Source organism: Corylus avellana, chromosome 5, assembly GCF_965113065.1.
Source record: "Corylus avellana chromosome 5, dhCorAvel1.hap1.2, whole genome shotgun sequence".
Classification (NCBI taxonomy): Eukaryota; Viridiplantae; Streptophyta; class Magnoliopsida; order Fagales; family Betulaceae; genus Corylus; species Corylus avellana.
In genome coordinates, this window is record NC_142494.1 from 28,951,866 (window position 1) to 28,974,903 (window position 23,038).

A 23,038-nucleotide genomic window follows, 5' to 3' on the forward strand; every position below is an offset into this window, starting at 1 on the left:
ATTTGAAATATAAAAAGCCAAAGAAACAGGAGGAGGAGCAAAACTACAGAAAAGTTCTCTGCTCGACTGCTGCTGAAGAGGTACAATGCAACATGTAGGGTCGTTTTCTGATGAGTTATGTATCCAACAAGCGTGCTTTGGATCGTCACGTTTCATTCATTCCATTGCTCTCATCAACCGGCAAAAATCTGCTTCATCACTGACAATCTGTTTTCCTTTTGGTTGAAGGCATGAGTTGGAGAATATTTCCACTTTACATGTAAATATGTAATCTCTCTAACCGTTAATTGCTTCTGTAGCGCTTCTCTTAAAGCTTCACACTCTCCTAGCTAGTTTGTGCTTTTTTTGTTTTTTTTGTTTTTTTTGAAGAAAGACAAGATTTCAGATTAAGTACTAGGTTATATATGTAATCAATTCAATGCTAGTGAGAATGCAAGATCATTTTCAACACTTTCGTATTAGCAAGATTTTTAAGTAGTGGGATTTATGACCTATTGCCCTAATGGCACGTTCTGTGTCCTCAACGGTCAGAGTAGCATGTTTAGGGGCAGTAGGAGGAGATTGTGATTTAGGGGCAAATTTAGATCTCCCACAATTCTCTCTCCAAGGATCAGATGACAAAGAACTTGAGAAAAGACTAACCCTGTAAGGAATTCCTATCAGAATGACTTGTTTTGACAGGTAGACCTTACGTTCTCATAGGAAACTTCTGTTCAAACAAGAGTAGAATAATAACCAAAATTTTCAATTGTACACAATATTAGTTCCTTACTAGTGAGCGGGAAATGGGTTATTGTAACATTGCACAAAAACGAAAAGGTCTTCAAGTAGAATTGAATTGAATCATTGCAATTTAAACAGCAAATTCTCGAAGATCTCGACTTACATTGCTAAGTCCGAGACAAATAGCATAGCTTTGTTTGAATTAGTAGCGTGCACGCTAAGAGTAAACCTAGATAAAAAAAACAAGCTTATAGCTAATCGGTTGGGGGCAATCATAGAGCTACTCTTGTGCTGCACTTATGCAGACACATTGTCTGCTTGTCTCCCCTTGTAGCTCCACTTTCATCACTATCGTCACAGCTGCCACTCAAAATAAAGCCTCACACATAATCCAAAGGAAAGACCAAAAAAAAAATCCCATTATAAAATTCTCTCAGGCGTGCACTTTCACTTTTCCCTTATAAAAGCGTGATATCCCAGACTCCAGAGGGCCAGAGCCAAATCCTCTTAAGGCAGGCTGCAAAAGACCAATCTTTATGGAGGTGAGGAAGATAAAGAGCGAGAGAGTAACAGAAGAGAGAGAGCATGAAGATGATACCATAAACACAGTTTTGTTCACGGCTGGCGCAGCTCTTCTAATGGCGTGTTTGAAACGCGCCATGATAACGTGTCTAGTCGAGCAGTGGCGCGCGTGGGTGTTTCTCGTCCTCAACCTCGTCCTCTTAGCCATTTTTTTCACGTCTATACGCTCAGGCGCCGCCTCCAACGAAAGCCAAGAATGCAATGTGGACGATGTGGGACTGAAGAAGACTGAAAGGAAGATGAGTGGGCGGCAATGTACATGGCCAGCAGCAGCAGCACAAGTTGAAGAACATAAAGACAGCTGCCACAAAATGTATGAGAAAAGAAGTTTGGGGAATGATGAGCAGCCTGCAGAGCGAGTTGAAGACGACGTCGTCGCAGAGGCTAATCCAATAAGGCTGTCAAAGGAGGAGCTGAATAAGAGAGCGGAAACTTTCATTGCCATGTTTCGGCAGCATTTGGTCACAGACGCTGAGAAAGGTAGACGCCAGTTCTTTTACGAACCGGAAGGAGCTCAAATTTTGAACTTTCAACAGGGGTCTAAAGCGACTCTTTCCCCTCAGGGGGTCAAGTGTTAAATGCGGAAGTTTAAGGGTGCATTGTTATATTAATATGAAGTTTAGGGGTTAAATAATATATTTGGTATTATTTTTGAGGCATTTGTCATGTCAAATTTTTGTTTTTTTGGTAGTCCCATTCACAGTAAAAACCAAACTATCAAACTGTTTTTGATGCGGACTGAATAGAAAGAAAACTGCTTATTAAATGAGTTTCGACCACAATATTTTGACACATTTCTGTTTCAAGTCGTAGGAGATTCTCGTCCTCAACTTGGGTAGCCCAATTTGGAATGGCGATCCACCATCATTTTATGGGCCTTTTTGAGGTGGGGGGTGCCAGAGTGGGATCGAAATAGAAAAAGTAGAAAGTTCAGGGGTTTCAAAAAACCGGGGAAAATTCACTTAAAAGGCTGTTTTATTCCTTTTCAAAGAGTGTGTGGACCTGCAAAAGAAAAAGGCCAAAAAAGTGTGTGGACCTGGCCGAAATACTACCATATATAAGAGCATTTTCATTGTCCCCGTCACTAACTTTCGATATGTGTAAAGCAATCTTTAATATAATACCATTAATTATATAGGCTTTTTAGAGTACCATCAGCGAACTCTTTGAATTCTCTTTCTCTTTTTTAATTAAATGCAAGAAAAATTCTTTAAATTCTAGCCTAACGTGGTTTAACTATTTTATTTTTTTTGTCTCCTCAGCTTCAATTCGTAGTACTATAAATGATATCTGAATAATGGCAAAAAAATGAAGATAATACCTTCATCTAAATTCCGATCAAAATTTGACGGAAGTCACATCAGTACCATTAAAAACTTGACACGTGTTTCATATATTAATTAAAAATACAAAATTAAAATTTAAAAATTTAAAATATTAGAAAATTAAATTTTTATTTTTTTTTTTTAAAAAAAAAAAAAAAAAAAAGAGGAAAGGGGTGGCAGACTGGCAGCCACCCCTTTGGACAAAACATGGAGTGGCTGTCCACTCCCATTTTACCCTAAGGGGTGGCCGGCCACCCCCATGGGATGGCTGGAGCCACCCCTTGCAGGTTTGGGGGTGGTTTTGGTTGTTGGGGTTAGCCCGGCCACCCCTGTTTGGCTTAGGGTGGTTTTGGCCACCCTAGACCGGTTGGTATGTGGGTGGTTCAAGGGTGGCTGAACCACCCCCAAGGCCTTTAGGGATAGTTTGCCACCAAGGCCAACCCCTTTCCCTTGAAATATTTATTTATTTATTTCTAATTTTTTAATATTTTTAATTAGTATATGCCACATGTCAATTTTTTAATAGTGTTGACGTGGTTTTTCATCAAATTTTGGACGACGGATTAATGGAAGTACTATTTCAATTTTTATCCATTACCCAAACACCATTTATGATACGAATTGAAACCGAGGGGGCAAAAAATAAAATTGTTCAACCACAGGGGGCTGAAAGGTATTTACTCCTTTTAAAAACTCGCAATTAATGTTTCATATTTTCACTTTTTTACACTTATTTCTTAGACCCATAAGTAACTTTTAATCGAATAATAATTTTAAAAGCTACTTATGAATGTGAAAATTATGTGTGAGAAAGTGAGAGTGTATACATTATCCAAAACCTGCACTTTAGCTCTATTTAACTTTATTTTATTCAGAAAAATGCTTTATCTTTTCTCTATTTTCCTAGCATTGATTTGAGAGAATAAGGGACACTATTTTTATGATATGATTTTGTTAGAGCAATATGCTCTATGTTTATGAATTAAATTAAATAAAAAAAGCATTATTATAAAAAAAATAATAAAAGAAACTATTGCATAGTGTATTTAAATAGAAAAATAAAAAGTTGATTAATTTTTAAATTTAATGAAAATCTAAAAAGAGCTATTGGGAGTTAGTAAATTTCATCCTCATATCTACATCACGAGGTGGAGGATGGGCGTGACTCGTGAGCGAACCCTTAAATTCTTTTTCGGTCAAATAGTACCCTATCTCAATCGCATAATCAAGATGTGAACAGGATTTTTAAATTATGCGGCAATTATTTATAATGTTGGATTTAACAACATTATGTTAATGCTATATAGCATATTCTCATTTCATCACAATTTTATTATGCTGACGTGTAATTGTTAATCTACTTTTAAATCAATCTTAATTAAAAAAAATAAAAAATCAATGAAGGATACAATGCAAAGTTAGCATAGTGAAATGGTGATGGGACGAGAGAATGATATTTACACATTTTTCTAAATTCTTACTATGAAATAATTCTTCTACATTCCACTTAAAATAGAGAGGATCCTTGTCTGTCTATACAAGGAAGGTACATGAATTGAAAATGTTCAAAAGATAGGTTCCGTTTGTTTCAATATAAAATGTTTTTCGTCAGAAAATATTTTCCTGAAAAGTGATTTTCTAGAAAATATTTTATGGTGTTTGGAGTGTACAGAAAATCACAATTATATATATTATATCAAACTCTAAATTACGAAAATGTCCCGACCAAGTCTTAGGTATCCAAACCAAGTCTCGCAAGGACTTCAATGCAACTTACCTAAACCCCGCCTAGACCCTATCGGGATCAGCCCGAGACCCTGGCAGGACCCACCCAAGACTCGACAAGAACATTTTCGTAATTTAGTGTTTAATATGATTTTGCGTACACACCAAGTACCGAAAAATGTTTTCCAAGAAATTTTTTTCTATTGACATTGGGAACCTAACGAGGAATCGCTTGAATTTCCATACATGCCCAAATACCGGAAAATGTTTTCTAAGAAATTATTTTCAAGGAAAATATTTTCCAACGAGTCCCAGGTGGGTCTTAGGCGAGTCCCAGTCAAGTCTCAGGCGGGTCCCAAGTAGGTTTCGGCGTGGTCCCAGATAGGTCTCGGGTGGGTCCCGGTCAAGTCCCGAGTAGGTCCGGTCAGGTCCTGGGCAAGTCCAGTTAGGTCCCAAGCAAGTCCCAGAGAGGTCCTAGGCGAGTCCCGGTCAAGTCCTAGTGGGGTCCTAGGCGAGTCTTGGCTGGGTTCGTCAATTTGAGAATGAGATGCTCAAAGTCAAAAAATGGTTTTCAATTTCGGTCAAAGGGAAAATATTTTCTGTTGACTATTATTTTACGTAGCACCAAATACCTGAAAATATAAAAAATATTTTTCGTAAATCATTTTACGACGAAATAAATGGAGCTTAAATATGATGCAAGTATGTTTGTTAAAGTGTTTTGGATGATATTTTTTATTTTAATTTGAAAAAATATTTTGATGCAATGTAAATGCGAAAAATTATTTTTGTGCCTTTAGGAATATTTTATATCATGAGTTATTTGTTAATTTTTTTTTTTAATTTAAAAACGGAAGATAAAATTGTTAAGAAAGTTTACATGCAAGAAAAACCTAGTGGACGGAAGATAATAAAGGGCATTATTCTTAAATAGTGGAAAAGGCTCTAGGGCCCGATCCTCTTTGTCGTTTGGGAACCTGCTATAAAACATTAACTCACCAAGAAAGTTGTACTTGGACGCATTTATGGAATCACGTGACCGTTATAGGAATTTATAGAGGGAAAGAAACATTTTAATTTTTTAATTTTTTTTTTAGGGTTAAATACTAAATTAGTCCCTAGGGTTTCACAACTTTATTTTTTTCCCCCTAGGGTTTCATTTTTATCACAGGAGGTCCCTGTGGTTTTGATAAGTGACCAAATTAGTCCATCCGTTAGTTGACCGTTAAACTGACACGTGGACCAATCAGACGTCGACACGTGGCACATATATTAATTTTTTTTTTAATTAAAAAAAATGTTTTTTTTTAAAAAAAAATTAAAAAAAATATATTAAAAAAAAAAAAAAAAAAAAGAAAAATCGGAAGAAACTGGGGGTGGCTCTTGGCAATTTGGGGGTGGCCTTTTGCCATGGGGGTGGCCAGGCCACCCCCATCTGGCCGGATGGGGGTGGCCGAGCCACCCCCATGGCCAAAGGGGGTGGCTCGGCCACCCCCTTGGGCCCCAAGGGGGTGGCCGAAACCACCCCCGGTTCCCACTGGGGGTGGCTCGGCCACCCCCATCCGGCCAGATGGGGGTGGCCTGGCCACCCCCATGGCCAAAGGGGGTGGCCGAGCCACCCCCAAATTGCCAAGGGGGTGGCTCGGCCACCCCTAGTTTCTTCCGATTTTTTTTTTTTTTTTTTTTTTTAGTATATTTTTTTTATTTTTTTTTTTTGAAAAAAACATTTTTTTTAATTAAAAAAAAATTAATATATGTGCCACGTGTCGACATCTGATTGGTCCACGTGTCAGTCCGTACAGTCAACTAACGGTCAACTAACGGATGGACTAATTTGGTCACTTATCAAAACCACAGGGACCTCCTGTGATAAAAATGAAACCCCAGGGGGGAAAAAATAAAGTTATGAAACCCTAGGGACTAATTTAGTATTTAACCCTTTTTTTTTATGGCTAAATTACAATTTAAAATATATACCATTAACTCGGTAAAATTTAATTTAAACCATGATAAATTACAATTTAATATAAAATAGTAAATTTAGTGAATTAATCATTATTTTAAAGAAATCATATTATTATGAGAGCCGTGAAATTGTCCTTGGACTGTTTTTGTTCTCTCTTCAAATCTGCAAAACAGAGGCTAAGAAAGAAGTATTTACTAATTAGCTGCTTTAAAAAAATAAAAAAATTTCTGGTTTAAATTTAATTTCACTTCTCTCTCTTTCTTGTGAAAATCATGCAGTTAGAGAGATTTCAAAATGAAGGGGCATGTGGGAACTGGGAAGCGAGCCTGGCTATGTGAAATGTGTAGAGCAGTGGTCCCAAAAGAAGCAAGGCAGAGCGAGCCAAAAGGCTCATGCAATTCATTATGGTTGAGGTCGAAAGATATCTGCAACGACTGCAAACCCATCTACTTCTTGTTAGAATGTCTCTACCCATGAAAGCTACACATGTGACAGCATGCATTAAGGAGAAAATCTAACAGCCTCTCCCGTTATTATTATTGGTGGTTGAACCGACCGGATGGATGAGGACGCCTGCAATTTCCTCATCGATTTGCAGTTAATCCGATGGGGTATATTTGTCAGAGAATGTAAGCCCCACACTTTGAGCTCTTCCATCACTTATTCGGATAAATGAATCCCAACATAACTCTGATCGGCTCGAATAGCAACATTAGCGGTAATTTGGTCAAGAAATTGCAATCACTCCAAAAGATTTTTTTTTTTCTTTAAAATTAATTTTAAGAATTGCACTTCCTGCAATCAACCCAAGGTATCAAGTAGTCTAGTCACCATAGGTGACAAAAAAGCATCTCAAATCATTATATATGAAGTCTCTCCCCAAAGGAAAGAAAGATACACTTTTGGCCATACTCTTGAGGATACCAAAAATTTCAATCATACAAGTGGGAGGTATCATTAATTCATAAATGATATGGGCCAAGTGGTCTGTTCTTCGTATTACTTATTGCGGGACAGCCATGGTGACTTTTTATTTTTATTTTTTATTATTCATTTTTTTGGTAAGCATACATTTTCTTCTTCTCTTATACGGGGAAGTATAAAGTTCAGAGAAATTAATACGTTTAATAATGTGTTTTTTATTTTCATTTGAAAAAGTATTATAATGTGATATAAAGATGAAGATATATTTTGTGTTGAATAGTATTTAGGACGCATAAGATCCACATGTGAGCGTGAACTGCGGGCAGAGAAATGAAGGGCACAACAAAAAGCTGAGAGGTCGACAAGGACGGTAGACGGGCACGTAGGAGGCCTAAGCTAACGAAGGAACGTAGATCTAGCTTTTAAAAAAAAATTGATCAACAAACAAGACTGGGTGTGGGAAGTGGGGGACTGAGAGGAAAAAAAAATGAGAAAGGAAAACTCTACCTAAAGAGGGAGAGAATTTAGCGCGTAATTATATTTATTTTTAAAATTTTAATGAATTAAAACTATAAATTTATTAAAGGATGTGATCTTATGCGAGTAAAGTACAATTTTTTTTTTTAAAACCACAGATTATCGAATCAAACCCAATCCAAATGTGTTGGTAAAGCATAATCAACCCATAAAATTATTCATGCCAAAATTGTACCAAACTACTAAAAATTGTTTTTTTGAGCTGTACTTCGTGACCATCACTTTTAAGAGTCCGTCCTGTCTAATTAAGTTATTATAATAATTTCTTTTGTAAGAGAAAAAACAATTTTCTCTCCTAACTCCATTTCCAGCTCATTCTTTTACAACATGAGCACACCTCAAGGAATAAGAAATTTCGCTTAAATAAAGAGCGATCTGTTAATTTGTAACGTCTGACCTAAAAGAAACAATAAAAATTAATGTAACATATAATAAAATATTAACCGAATACAATCATTATTTTCTAATAATATACAAGAATCTTCAAACTACCCTAAATGTCTACTAAATCTGATTCAGCTTACTTGATTGCCACTAGAGCAACGTTTTAAGGAATAAAAGATTCTTGAGAATAAGATGTAAAGTCTGGCCATTAACAAAAATTGGAAGCAATGAAGGGATATCTCATGGAGTTTGAGATATCGAAGGTCAGTACATCTTCAAGCATTAGGTGGGTTTGTGCTAAAAAGAGTGAGTTTTAATCTTGACCGTATATATATATATATATATATATATATATATATTCCACAACAAAAAATGTCCTGTTATTGAATAACAGGATGGAAGCCAAATTCTATCTGGTGTTGGAATAGGGGTGCCTAATGGCTTTAATTACGATCATATGATGGAAGATCTATTAGGCGCATCGAATGTGCTTATGATAAGCTTATCTCAGTTGGTCCACCATAAAGAGCAACATATGCCTGTACTAGATTATTTGACTTTGACGTGTAATAATCTTGTCACGTAGAAATCCATGAGACATACGTGACCAGCACCACCTAACAAGTCTAATTATCAAGCAAATGATAAAATTTTGTGCGGACTATATCTTTTGTGGTTTCCTTCTGAACCAGTCATTAAATTACACCACGAAATACGGGACACAAGTTTCTTTCAAGAGCTTTGACTTTACATTGGTATGCTCTCTCATACCTCTCGGGGTTATCGGGGGAAGTATAACGTATAATTTCTAAGCTCGTCTCTTTCTCTTACTGTTTCATAGAGAGCGATTGACACAATGATCATCTACAGCAAAACCCAGATTAGTGTTGAAAATGTTGAAACTAGCAGCCATGCTCGGAGGTGATGAACAGATTCCGTCCGAGGAAGGTTCGAAAAGTCCACAAGGCATATCTAGTACTACTCCATCTTCATGTGATTATAGCGTGCATGGACTGGATTGTTTAGTGAGCTATGGAGATTAAGAACCAGAAGCCGAGAGCTCGAAGTCTTGGCAAATGGCTTAAGTGGAAGCACAAGAGAGGTGACCCATTTCATTTGACTGAAGTTTCAGGTTAACTTCTTATCCTTCTTCTTCTTTTCATGGAATTTTAATTGTTATTAGACTTCAAAGTACTGAATTTTCTTACAGATGGGGGTGAAGATCAGAGTGGTGATTACTTGGATAATGTTCTTGTTCGGTCGACGGAGAATGATCCATGCATTTCAATCAATGAATTAAGGTAAGATTTTGTTATCTTTTGGGCAAAAGAAATAAAACAAGAAATAATGATGATTGTTTTGATTTCTGAGCATACCTTGGTACCTCAGAATCTTTGTGGGTACTTGGAATGTTGCTGGAAGATCTCCAATAGGAAGTCTAGCTGTAGATTTGGACGAGTGGTTGAATCTAAAAGATGCCGCCGACATGTATGTTCTTGGGTATGTAATAATTGTGGGTTATGATCTTAACGTCCTTATCTCTTTAATTCCTAAGTTAAAAGTGATAGAGTAATTAATTTGACAGCAAAGAGTTTTCGCGCGCTTGCAGATTTCAGGAGATTGTACCTTTGAAGGCCCGAAATGTATTAGGTGCGGAAGACCCAACTGAAGCAACAAATTGGAACATGCTTATAGGGAAAACTCTGAATAACAAATATGGATGCCCTTGGTTGACACCGATGTTGAATATAATCTCAAGTGAGGATTACAACTATGTTGGAAGCCCCGACTTGAGCAGAAGGAAAAGTGTTGGCAGCCGTATTGGCACTCCAATGAGAGAGAGAACAAGGAATCAACATGAGAAGCTAAACGGAAGCAGTAAGTACAAGCTAATGGCAAGCAAGAAGATGGTTGGAGTCTTTGTAAGTGTGTGGATGAAAAGGGAATTGCTCAGGAAGTATTGCGTTTCAAATGTGAAAGTCTGTTCAGTTGCTTGTGGCATCATGGGTTGTTTGGGAAATAAAGGTGCGGTTTCTGTTAGCATGTCAATTGAAGGTACTAGTTTTTGCTTCATTGCTGCCCACTTGGCTTCTGGTGAGAAAAAAGGCGACGAAGTCCGAAGAAATCACCAAGTCTCGGAGATTTTCAGGCGATCTTCTTTCAGTCGATCCCAAAAAAACGATAACAGTTCTCCTCCTCTCACCATCTTAGGACATGAGTAAGTGGTCCTACCCGATACCTTTTTCTTTTTCTTTTTCTTTTTTAACAAAAAAAAAAAAAGAAAGAAAAGAAAAAGCATAACATCTTAAATTGGATTTCAACAAGATCTCAACTCAAATCACATTGCTCTTACACTAACATCTTAAAATATCAAACCATCTTAAACATTAAAAAAATAATTTCAATATTAGATTTCTCTTTCAGATTCCAAATAAATACTAATTAAAATCAAAAACATATCCGGTTACCTAAGCATTTGGGTGAGGGGAGGGTGGGAAAAAACCTTAGTAAAGAAAAATTTAAGAGGATGAAGAAAATTATTTAGTTAAATAATCTATGTTGAACGAATTACTGATATCTAACAAATTAAAACGTACTTTGTGGTGTAGCCGGATATTCTGGTTTGGGGATCTCAACTATAGGCTATGCTTGGAGGACAGTTTTGCTAGGCAGCTGATAAAGAAGCAAGACTGGATAGCGTTGAAAGAGTTTGATCAGCTCCGAAAGGAACAAGAAGATGGAAGAGTATTTCAGGGTTGGAAAGAGGGAAACATAGATTTTGCACCAACATACAAGTATTCTTCCTCAAATCATAATCGTTACTCGGGTGGCCTTCCAAGCAGATCAGGAGAGAAGCAAAGGACTCCAGCATGGTATAACTATCAATCACAGTTCTCGCTTAAAATTTTCAATGGTCCATATGAGCCCCCCACCCAAACCTAGGCTGCAAGTTATAGCTTGAACTAAATTTCCATTCTCATATTGTCAGTAGGTATAAATTGGAAATTATTTTCGGTTGTTTTAAATTAATTTTGTAAGAACAGTCCATGAAAAAAGATCATTTAATGGTGCAGGTGTGACAGAATTCTATGGTATGGGAGAGGAACAAGACAATTATCCTATTTTCGCAGTGAAAGTAAGTTCTCTGATCATCGACCTGTCTCTGCCCTATTCTCTACACAAATAAAGCTGTTGAGTCTACCAGTCCAGGAGTTATTGCAATGCACACCATTTTTCCCACCATAAGGCCTCCCAATCAAAGTGTAAGTTCTCCCTGATAGCCCCAAAATAGTTTTTCCAAGAAATTATATTTGGGCATACATTTCGGTATATTGTATCAGTAACATTTGTAAACTTGTTGCCATGATAAGATTGTTATTCTCATCAACATTATCGTCATCACAAGTATTGTAATTACTGCAGGGACTGAGTGACACATGATTAAGTGGCTAAATCAATTCCTATAGTTGATTGTAAAGGATATTGAAGCATCACCAACACAGATGCGTAACTGTATGTCAAACAGAATGGATACAGCTGGCCTATGTAGCTGCAGGCTGGCTTCTCCAGATATGCTATTGTCTCAGTCTTCTACTAATTTCTCCGTTTTCTTTGGGATCCTTATTTTTTTCGCAATGGAAACTAGATCTGATAGATGAAAATCATGAAATGTAAAGAATTGGAATGTCTTAATAGGGAATTATCCGGCGAAACATAGGGCATGAGGGTGTGAACATTGGGATTCTTTGAAACGTTTATGGAAATAAGCTGAAAGAATATTAATGAAGCTTTATAGCACAAAATACAATTCCAGACAACTAGCATTTTTTTATCACCTTTTGCACAAAATGGGCAATCGTCGTTCCTAGAACACAGGGCTTTTGTTCAACTTCTAGAGCCAGTTGTTTTCCATATGAACATAAGTGCCATGAATGTGTAGACCCACAAGTTCTCAATTATAGTGTATATATGATAAGATCAATACTATGAATGCAGTGATACCAAGTAGACTACTTACAAGGGATCAGTTTGCTTCATTTGCCTGAAGAAATCCATCCAGAGCCTCCACATTATCCAGATGACACCTGGGACATATACATCTCCTCTGCAGCTCCTCACCGAGAGAAGCACACGTCAATTCCAATTCAGAAGTCTGCTTGTTTCCAGTCAAAGAAACATTCTTGGTACGTTGTGCTCAGAAACTATGTTACTTGATGTACAAGTGAAATAGCTCAGACCACAAAAAAGAAAGCATAGTTTCCTATTATATGCTAATTAATTTTAATTAAACATTAAAGGCTTACTTTGATTGTTGAGATGACCAAGAAATAAGAAAAATGAGAATAAAGAAAGAAGGTAAAAAGTTTAAAAAATGAAACATTTTAATGTCAGTAACTGGCAAGCTTGTTAGCATCTCTTTCCTTCCCTGCATCTTCTTGATAACAAAAGCATTGACTCGTGGAAGGAGTGCCTAGTAGCAGCTTGTACTAAAAGCAAATATGGTTTTTCAAAAGGTGAAATTAGATTTATGAAGTGCAAGGGATTGTTAACAAAATGCTCATACGTTGAGCACTGACCTGAAATCATTTACCCATGAATTAAAACAATGACCATATCAGCTTGACAATATTCACCTTTTGAAAAGCAGTAAGTCATGTTACATTCCTAGAAATTATTTATAGTAAGGCAGTAAGTCAGTGAACTTTTAATTGGTACAACCCAACGTAGTTTTTCATAAGGATATATTGTTACGTCCTCTAACTCTTTTGTTACTTTAATTATCACGTCCATTAGAGACACCTTCTTCTCATCATCAATCAACTCCTGCTGGACCTGCGGGAGTCCCAGACAATTTAAGTACTATCACATTATATTCCAACAGAAATTTCAACAAGATTTCATATAAGAAGGAATAATAGATGTAAAAGGATGAACTCTTGAGGATAGGCATTTTGAAAATTGCATCATACTGCAGAACTTTTAGGAAGAGAATCAATTTCTCACCTCCTTTGAAAAATTCTGTTCTGCTTGGTATTCTTCTTCCTCTTTAGTTGTTTGAGATATTATATGGGCTAGTGTATCTTCCAAAGTTTTTAATGCAACTTCATTTACTTCCTTCACATGTTTGTGTTTGGCTGCTGAAACAACGTCACATGCTTCCTCAGTTTCTAGATAAGGAAAAGGACAATGAAAGTAATTCCATGCAAGAAAGTACATTGGAAAACCTGAGAAAGTAGGGAGGGAAGAAGAACGTGGGAAAAATGAGGGATTAGGGGAGAGGAATAGAAGAGCTTTTTGATATATGCAATTAGCAAAGTTGGCAAAATTTTGACTTAAAGTTTTACATGTATCTTAATTAAAGCTTTTCTCCAAAATTACCAATATCTTCTTCGGTAATTTAAAAGGACATTGTCAATCAATAGTGGTAAACCATTCTATCCAGAAACTTCATTATTCAACAAGCTTCTGGAATTCAATCGAGGCTTAAACTTCAGTTGCCCAAGATGCAGGATTGATTGGTACTGAATTATTAAAATCACAAACCAACAAATCAGTTCCATCTGTAGAAGGTTTGGGTTTTGAACTCAGATACTTGGTCACCATATAAATTGGAAATAGTTGTATATTTGCAAACTTTTTATTTCAGGAACAGAAATGCTATGAATTAGTAATCAATTTCCCTGATATCATTAAAAGAAAAACTGTACACAAGCCATCACCTGCGGCAGTTCCAACATCACTTTCATGGTGAACATTACAAGCGATTACTTCTTGGAATTTCCTGCAATAACAAGCAGTAATATCCCAGCAGTAATAACAGGATACATCACTTAAAATTAAACTAGCACATTCATTGAAATCATGTATGATGCAAATGAAAGGCTACATATATTTCATAATGATGTAATTGAATAGTACAATGGACAGCGGTTCAGGGAAGTTTATTCTAATGCATTAATAAGCTCAAGGTTGCTATATCGCTTTTGTTGAAAATTGAATAAAAGCACAGGTACTACACTAGCTAAAAGGTATCTCACAGACTAGACTCTCTTTACCACTTTGACAATAGACACAATACTGATTTTTTTTTATTATTATTATTATTATTTTTATGGATTTCTTTGTTAGGAGATTATGAAAAAGATGAAAAGAAAAGAGTAAAACGCTAAGATCTGTAGAAACGAGACCAACCTTATCTTAGTGTTGAGCTCAGACATTTGGCTTATAAAATCGTCTCTGAATGGACAATAAGAGCACTTAGTAAAAATGCAAGAAATCCATACAAAAAAGAAATATCATGTGGAGATGACAAGCCAGTACCGCAATGCTCCTTCTTTATGCTTTGCATGATCCAATCACATTTTCCCATACGTCAAGGTTCAATGGAACAAAAGATAAACAGAATAAGAGGTATACATGTGAAGGCAATCACTATTCAATTAGCCTTGTTATCAGAAACCAGAAGCACAAAGAAAAATTCGACTAAACAAAAGCCTGCTCAGTACCTTAAGAGCTTCTAGATCAGATCCAACAGCGGATATTTCGTCCTGAATCAGAGAAATTCTTGCCTGAAAGAAGTCAAATGTAATTACATTGAAAACAATTTGACTAGACTGGATCAAATTGAGCAGAAATTCAATCACAAATTGACACGAAATCCGAAGTAACAAAACCTCCGAGGTTTGAATTGAGACTTCGTTCCTAGCCAATTCAACTTCGTAACCTTTAAGCTCTTGCTCAACGGTTTCTTTTGTGCGCTTGGCGTCTTCGAGCTCCGCATTTGCTGCGTCGAGCTCAGACCGAAGCTCTTCGATTCCCTTCTTTAAGCCAACTACTCTTCTCTCTGCATATAACAAAACATGTGCAGACGAAGATCGATGGTTACTTTCAGAAAATGAAGAGAGAGAGAATTCAAAGTATCTGTTTGGTTGCCGAGAAAATGTAGGATGATAGAAGAAATGATCTTATTTATTTCTCAGATTTGAATAGCTAGGGACCAGAGGAAAAAGCTCATCACAATCGGCTGTGCCTAATTCTAGTATTTGGATTCGTTTCGACTCAGCTTGTTGTGTTTTTGAATACGAAAACAGCATGGCGCATGAGATTCAGAGTTTGTTTCTTTTTCCAACATTTTCTCGGGAACCAAATGGAGTATGTACCGACAAAGTACCTCCTTGAGATTTTTCAGAGGCGAAGTCGCGGATTAGGGTTAGAAGCTGCTTCTGAGGGTCACTTCGCGCCATGGCTTTTCAGCTTCGGTTTCGCGCTTCTTCTTCTGCTCTAAGCTCTATTTATTCTTGCTGTAACAGTCTCTCGCTCCGCGGTTACTTTATAAATCTCAACTATTATTATTATTTTTTTAATTTTTATCTTTTTTTTTTTTCCATATTTTAAAAAAATAATAAAAATTAGGAAAACCTTAAGTAGGTTAATAAGTTTTTTTTTTTTTAGGTGGAATTTCCTGATTTCATTACTCCAACAAAACTTGCTCAGAGCTTACAATATGCCTAATACAATCCGGAATACCTGTTCTACATAGCTGTTCTTGCCTAGAGTTTACAGCCATTTTTGCTAAAGTATGCGCAGGTTCATTAGCCAACCTTAAGTAGGTTGGCTAATAATAATTCATTTGGGTTTTAGTTTCAAGAATACCGGTCTTTTTATTTTGTTTTTCTAGGTTGGCTAATAATAATTCATATGGGTTTTAATTTCAAGAATACGGTCTTTTGATTTTGCTTTTCTCTCACTTTATCGTTGAAGTTAACAATTTGCATAAAATATGATCGAGGCTCAACTAAACCCTATCTAAGACCCAATTTTTGTAGATATATGTTTTGATTTTTGTCTCTTTTTTTAAAATTTTAATTTCGAACATGACACAACTCTAATATAGCTTTATTGCCACGTAAGTAAAAGTTAAGTTTTAGATGAGGTTCAGTTAAGCCCCTATCATATCTCATTTGTATATGTAACTCACACGTGTCTCATTTGAGACGCATATCTGCGCCTCAATATAGTGTCATGTTAGTAAGTGCCGAATCATTATTAAAAAAAATAACAAAAACAAAAGACCCACACTACTTAAGAAAACACAAAATTTGATAACCTAAATAGCAAACTCACATCTCCTTATGCTGAAACAACCAAAGATGGTGTTGTTGCTTTCTTTGGTGCCGTCCAATGCTCTTTTCACCGAGCTTCCATCCAATACAAGATTTAATCGTTGTGATTTTAAACTTGGGCAAAACATTAAAGATTAAAATATAAGAACCATATTCTTAAAATTAGAAGTTCAAAAATTAAATTTAACTCATATAAAAATTTAGGAAATAAATATGATTTTTTTCTTAAAAAATAATGTGACAAAAATTGTAATCATCCCACTTGAAAACAATGATAATTTTTTTATTTTTTTTCAAAAAATTGTACATATAAATTATAAAATACTCAATACTCAATCAATCTCATAAACAAATGGTGACTGTTTTCGGCCCAAGCCCAGGAGAGAGTATCTTGACTTTCAGGACCTAAGCCCCAAATAAGTTCAATGCTTACAAAGGGCTTGGCCGCTGTTGGGTTAGTCTCGGCTTTTCCGAATCAGCACAAACTGACTCAGCCCGAAGACTTCAAAAGTTTCCAGCCCTAGAGAAAACACTAGACCAATCGCTCCGTATATATATATATATATATATATATATATATATATATAAGAGTGCTACACATCTCAAACTTTTTTTTTTTTTTTTTTTTCTAAACGTTAGTTTTCAAATGATATGTCATCAACTCATGAAATTTATTATTTTTGAAAGTATGTCACCAATTTATGGGATCGATGGTTACACATCATTTGAGAATAAAATTCGGGATGTGTAGCATTTAATTTTTCTCACACACACACACACACACATATATATATATATATATATATATATATATATATATATATATATATATATATAATTTGTTTAGGAGAATCTGGAGAGATTTTCTGTTTGAGAATACCCCTATATCCAATGTTGGAGACGTCTGTTTCTACAATTTTGAAAGCTTTTACGTCAGGAATTTGGAATTCAGCACAAAGTAATTATAATACTATTAAAAAAGAGACTTTATCTATAGTATTATGCATCTCAAAGTTTCAAAGTGATTTGTTAAACCAAAAATTTTTAATTCGAGTCGATTGCAAAAGTGCAAAACATGTTTTAGAAAAAGATGTTCAAAATATAGCAAGTAAACAGATTTTTGCCAGATGACAATCAATTTTAAGCATATTTGATTTTGTTAATACATCAAAGGAGATCAAAATTATATACCTGATTTCCTCACTCGTGAATTTTTGCAGGGAAAAGATGGATGAAAAGCCACAATCCAGTAAAAACAAAAATAAAACACATTCCATCAAGTCACAACCCAGTCACCATTTAGTCCTGAGCCCAGGAAATGTAAACCCTTATGACACATGTTCACCCATTAATATGTTAAACAAGTTTCAAGTTCTTGGCTCCCCAAGACCTACTTTTTCATCCACTTTAGAATCCCCAAGTCATCCGGACCCTTACCAATTGATAGAATGTCCTACAACAACCGTTATCCCTACCCAACAGAACTCTTCAAAAAAACATACAGCAACAAAAATTCTATACCAACCAGCCCATTACCTATACCAATAGATCTAAGTAAGTCCAAAAAACCTATATAGAAAACCTGTTTTTTGTAGAACATGACTAGCGTCATCTCAAGAATCCTTTGGATCTTGTAAAGAATTATTTCACTTCTAAATGGAATTTCATTCCATTTCACCCATCTAAATCCATTAATTTCTACAGAGACATTTTACTCCAAACAGCATCAATTACCAAAGACTCTGTCCCAGACAAATATGATCTATAACATAAAAGAATAATCTTTGATAAAATGTATATCACAAAGATCATTTCAATAAAAGAATGAGATCACCCAGTTAATCTCAAAGTCCTGCAGGGCCACTAAGTTCAATACAGCTACTATGATTACATTGAAGCATGGTCAAAAGTACTTCTTTATCAAAACAATAATAACAATCATTCCTGGTATCTTTGTTTTGATAACAATTTCAGCAGTCAACTCCTTATTTGGTTCAACAGATGGTGGCAAAGTCATGGGATGATTCTCGAGATTTTACCCCCAGAACTTACAGATGCTTTACAGCAGTTCTCTACAGCCTACAGAGTTAATGAAGCAGAAAGTCAATTTCCTTCCTTACTCCATATGGCAAAGAAATATAAAATCTCATGGCTCTTCAAATGGGATTATGCAATTGATCAAAGAATTTGCAGAAGAAACAGATATGTCCGCTGGTGGGACAAATACAACATTCAAAAAATCATTTCATCAATACAGAGAGAATTTCCTTCATTCACCACTTAAAGCCAATTCTTGGTAAGCAAATCACATTTACAGACAGAAATTGCAGAAACCATGGCCCAGGTCCAATGTAAAGAAGACCTCAAGGACCTTTGTAGAAGCCTTCTCCTTAAAGCAGAAGGCATTGAAGAACAAGGAGAACAAAGCCCAGTTTCGTCCTCCTCTTTGACAAACCAAGTAGAATCCATTTACCAAGATGCCCAAGACCCCTATGATCTTGGTGAAGATTGAGACTTAGAGAAGCCCAAAATATAGCAACCCCAGTCCCAAAATACCGCAATCACTGTTCCAAAATACAGCAAACACTGTTCCCAAATACAGCAAACACTGTTCCCAAACACAGCACTGTTCATGTCATTGTTCTGATGGTCATTACTGTTTGGCGGCCATTACTGTTCATGCAACTGTTCACGTACTGTTCATGTTGGCAGTTACTGTTTATAGCACTATTCAGCACTATTCACCCGATAGATCACTGTTCACCTACAGTATTCAGCTTTTAATTTTTTTTTTTAAAGCCGCTTCAGCTCTTGTAAACACAGATCGGATTCTTCCGAACTTTGAACTACTCTTTTCTCTTCACCCTCTCTGATCATTAGTGCAATCTCACAATATGTATGTCAGAATTTCATCTATGTATTACAGAATGTTTCATTCAATAAAAGCTTCTTCAAGCTAATTTTACAGCCGCATCATATTTTCGTAAGTTTTTATTTTCATATATCTTATTTTCATTATGTATATTCTTGAATATATGTTTCCAATTGAAGCAGATTCAACATTTCATATTCATATTTATGTTTATATCTTTGTGTATCCTTCAAGATATTCTGTTCATATTCAGCCTACAATCTTATCTGCAGTCTCTGTCTAAATTTATCATTATGTCTTCAATTCTTCCGCTTATGTCAACTTGTTCTGCGAGTCCCCTCTTGGTATCAAAGGGGACTCGCAGAACGAGTTCACATAAGCGGAAGAATTGAAGACATAATGATAAATTTAGACAGAGACTACAGATAAGATTGGAGGCTGATTATAAACAGAATATCTAGAAGGATACACAAAAATATAAACATAAATATGAATATGAAATGTTGAATCTACTTCAATTGGAAACATATATTTAAGAATATACATAATGAAAATAAGATATATGAAAATAAAGACTTACGAAAATATGATGCTGTAAAATTAGTTTGAAGAAGCTTTCATTGAATAAAACATTCTGTAATACATAAATGAAACTCTGACATACATATTGTGAGATTTCACTAATGATCAGAGAGGGAGAAGAGAAAAGAGTAGTTCAAAGTTCGGAAGAATCCGATCTTTATAAACTTTAAAGGATCAAAAATTTTAGTCTCCCATTTTAAAACTTCCAAAGATGACGAAAACATAAAAAAATTAATAGAACAAAACAATTACACAAACCAAAGCCTCATAGCCATATGAAAACAATTATATATATATATATAGTGAAATATTTGATACTGAATGAAACAGAGTTTCCTCTGAACTTCAGGCTACGACTTTTAATGGCACAAAAAATGAATTGCGAGAAAAAGCCCATGAAAAAAATGAGAATGTCAAATTTAAAAAATAATTTATGCAAAAATAAACGAAGCCTTAATTAGAATGGTCGCATCTATACAGATACTTAAAAGTTAAGAGAGTTCATCTGATTTAGATTTGAATGAACTCATCTAACTCAATTTATAAAATTATTATGTCATTTAAATATGTAAGAAACAAGTTTTTTTTTTTTTAACAGCTTTATTTAAAAAATTTTAAAAAATAACATTTTTAATATATTAATTGGAATAACTTCCTTCGATTCAGTACTAAAATAAATCTTTCCTTGAAAAATCCAGTAGATACTAGACAGTACAAACTGACTCAGCCCAAACTGACTCAGTTCAAACTAGTGTTGACACTATCATTAACACTAGCTAGTCGAGAGAAGGTGGCGTGCGACGAGGTGCATGCCGCGCGTGATGCTGGGAAGGAGGACTGGCTCGGTGGTGGCACACAGGCTCAGTGCTATGCGACTTGTGATATTATTGCTGTCTTGGATAAATGTAAGGTGGTCCAAAAAGGGCACCACTCAGTCAAGGGGTCCACCTGTAGCTTTAATAGTCACTGTTCAGATCCAAATAATACCACCAAGTGCCTCCAACTGTTCAATTCCCAAAACTCTCGGCTATTGTTATTAATTGCAGAGGTGGTGGTGGTGGAGGAAATGCTATCGACACAGTTGGAAGGAATATTATGATCTAATGATATTGATCGTCGATCTGTAGCAATACTGCAATCCCACAAGTTGAGCTCGTCAACGTGTACTTCTTTTTTCTGAAGGTAGGATAGAAGACAATAAAACAGATCAAGGTTACCTCTGCCTACCCTTTTTGGGAAGGTTACGCGAGAGGGGGGCTTCGGGCTTCCTATCCTATTCGAGTAGGAAAATATTGAGCAGGACACCCACTCGTAAAGGATTTTGTGCGGATATATAAGAGTTTTTATGTTTTGGAGAAATATTAATTAGGCCATTTTCACTCTCACAGTGCTTCTTCCACAGTACTTCTTTTTACACCGTTTTTGAATTGCAATTAAATTTAAAATAATTATTATTAAATTTTGATCAAAATATAACATTAAAAGTTAATAAAAAGTATGAGAGTTTAATTTCTTTCTGTCTGAATCCTTTTTAACTATTCTCCCATTATTATCCTTAACCTTTTTTTGTACATAAAATAACAACAAATCTGGATCCCAATAAAAATAAGGAGCGTATGAGTCTCTGAAATAATCATAAAGATGTGTGTGTACAGTGTGCACAGAAAACTTGAAAATGAATAAAAGCAAATGACAAAAATGGGTAATTGTCTACCACCTAATTTACAACTATCATGCATGGAACAAATGTCAAGGATGGAAGAGGGGGAGGGGAAGGTAAGGGCCATGGCCCCCCCTCTCTGCTTCTAGTTACAAATTTATATATAGTTAAGTATATTTCGGCCTAAAAATTAAGTTTATTAATGTTTTTGGCCTTCCTAATTATAAGAATCTAATGGTGCTATTTCCAAACTATTAACTTTCTTTTGTTGCTAATAATATATGTTTGTATGTGGTTAAAGAAGAAGCTAGCATCCCATCTTTTACTCATACCACATGCTTTCAATTTCATGCATAAGAAAAGTGTTATTCTATCTCAAACTCTCAAGAAATGTTTCATAAGACAAATCGTTCAAGTAATATTATCCCACCTTCTTCCTTTGGTGTTTTTTTCTTTTGAGAATGTGATATTGGCGGACAGAAGAAACTGTGGACCAATAGCCATGCGCATTCACATAATGTTTCACGTCAATATAAATAGACAACATCGTTCCTGAAAAATGCTTCCTCTTTTTATAGTAATGTTACTCATGGTACTGGAGAAAAATGTATGTATATACATAATTTTCACGAGCAATGGCGGTAGCTTCGCCGTCAAATCCAACGTCAATTCATACAAATCGGCATTCAACCAGGCACGCTTGTTTTGTACTCTGGTTGTCATGTTGTGTGTGCAAGATGCCACTGCCACTGGCTCTTCATTTTACCTAGGAAACGTCTCATTTTGAAAAGCCAAAAGAAGACAAAAGGAAGTGAAAAGTTGGCTATCTATCTTCCTTTTGGTTCCGCGTTTTACTAAGGTCAACAACAGTAAACGCACGCTTGAAAAGAGCCGAAGTTGTGTCCTCATCACACTCCTCCTAACTAGCCCACCTTTCAGCAAGCTCATCATATAATGTTAAAGCAGCCACATTTCTTTATCATAGACCAAGTTATTTGTTTTTTTCCCCTGAGTCATCGCAAACAGGGACGGAATTAGAAAGTGGGCCCTAGGGGAGGAATTAGGTGTATTGATGGGACAGTAGTAGTCCTGGTTCCTACAAAATGATATATGTTATTAAGTACACTCTAGTATTGTTATATAAATACGGTAGTGTAATAGTAAAAATTAACTATTAATTTTTTCTTGTTATAAGCTCCCGTTAGTTTAAACACAGATTTTTACTGTTATGTCATTATAGTTGTATAAAAATAGTAGGAGAGTCTACTAAATAACTTTATTCTTTAAACAGAACATAAAAAATCTAATGATGATTTTAAGAAATAGGAAGTTGAAAGAAGGACTGAGGAATGATGTATAGCACATCTCTTTTTTTTTTTCTTTTTTTTTTTTAATTATACTCCAAACTATTTTTTTTTTAGTTTTGGCTCTGAGCCCTGATTTTGAATTTTTATGCATTTTTTAGAGGAGTCAGAGGGGCCTGTGGCCTCAAATCACAAACCTAATTGCTGCTCAAAAATATCAGCTCATATTTGTTAGAGTTTGTTCTATTTGTCAAAGATTTTCAGAAAGTGTTTTTGAGTTATTTGGTAATATTTGTTAAATAAATATAAAATATAATGGAGAACGAAAAAG

The 23,038-nt window shown here is 35.5% G+C and overlaps 3 protein-coding genes across 4 annotated transcripts; 2 read left to right on the plus strand and 1 right to left on the minus strand.

Moving 5' to 3' along the window:
- The first annotated feature begins 1,194 nt into the window (after positions 1 to 1,194).
- On the plus strand, positions 1,195 to 2,071 carry LOC132182857 (Putative membrane lipoprotein). Its single transcript, XM_059596213.2, has one exon. It carries the CDS (start codon positions 1,260 to 1,262, stop codon positions 1,881 to 1,883), a length of 624 nt encoding a protein of 207 aa, XP_059452196.1. The 5' UTR covers positions 1,195 to 1,259; the 3' UTR covers positions 1,884 to 2,071.
- A 6,816-nt stretch (positions 2,072 to 8,887) lies between these two features.
- Positions 8,888 to 12,252, plus strand: LOC132181220 (type I inositol polyphosphate 5-phosphatase 8). 2 transcript variants are annotated; one of them, XM_059594337.2, is made up of 7 exons: positions 8,888 to 9,298; positions 9,377 to 9,467; positions 9,556 to 9,666; positions 9,776 to 10,384; positions 10,776 to 11,039; positions 11,241 to 11,429; positions 12,163 to 12,252. In XM_059594337.2, exons 1-6 carry the CDS (start codon positions 9,199 to 9,201, stop codon positions 11,410 to 11,412), a joined length of 1,347 nt encoding a protein of 448 aa, XP_059450320.1. In that variant the 5' UTR covers positions 8,888 to 9,198; the 3' UTR covers positions 11,413 to 11,429; positions 12,163 to 12,252. The 2 variants fall into 2 exon arrangements, with proteins under 2 accessions (XP_059450320.1, XP_059450319.1); XM_059594336.2 differs by lacking the exon at positions 12,163 to 12,252 and adding an exon at positions 11,590 to 12,146 and having other exon boundaries at positions 8,889 to 9,298.
- On the minus strand, positions 12,181 to 15,410 carry LOC132181221 (spindle assembly checkpoint component). Its single transcript, XM_059594339.2, has 9 exons — positions 15,338 to 15,410; positions 14,841 to 15,010; positions 14,673 to 14,735; positions 14,488 to 14,507; positions 14,359 to 14,403; positions 13,887 to 13,948; positions 13,171 to 13,304; positions 12,913 to 12,999; positions 12,181 to 12,325 (listed from the first exon to the last, which is right to left on the minus strand). Exons 1-9 carry the CDS (start codon positions 15,408 to 15,410, stop codon positions 12,191 to 12,193), a joined length of 789 nt encoding a protein of 262 aa, XP_059450322.2. The 3' UTR covers positions 12,181 to 12,190.
- Positions 15,411 to 23,038: the final 7,628 nt, after the last annotated feature.

Excerpts from the sequence above, each read along its gene's own strand:
- LOC132182857 (XM_059596213.2), top strand. The coding sequence starts at position 1,260 with ATGGAGGTGAGGAAGATAAAGAGCGAGAGAGTAACAGAAGAGAGAGAG.
- LOC132181220 (XM_059594337.2), top strand. The coding sequence starts at position 9,199 with ATGGAGATTAAGAACCAGAAGCCGAGAGCTCGAAGTCTTGGCAAATGG. Across the intron at positions 9,468-9,555 it reads ATTTCAATCAATGAATTAAG|AATCTTTGTGGGTACTTGGA; the intron begins GTAAGATTTTGT and ends TTGGTACCTCAG. Across the intron at positions 9,667-9,775 it reads GCCGACATGTATGTTCTTGG|ATTTCAGGAGATTGTACCTT; the intron begins GTATGTAATAAT and ends GCGCGCTTGCAG.
- LOC132181221 (XM_059594339.2), bottom strand. The coding sequence starts at position 15,410 with ATGGCGCGAAGTGACCCTCAGAAGCAGCTTCTAACCCTAATCCGCGAC. Across the intron at positions 15,011-15,337 it reads CTCTGAAAAATCTCAAGGAG|AGAGAAGAGTAGTTGGCTTA; the intron begins GTACTTTGTCGG and ends TGTTATATGCAG. Across the intron at positions 14,508-14,672 it reads CTGATCTAGAAGCTCTTAAG|CATAAAGAAGGAGCATTGCG; the intron begins GTACTGAGCAGG and ends GATCATGCAAAG.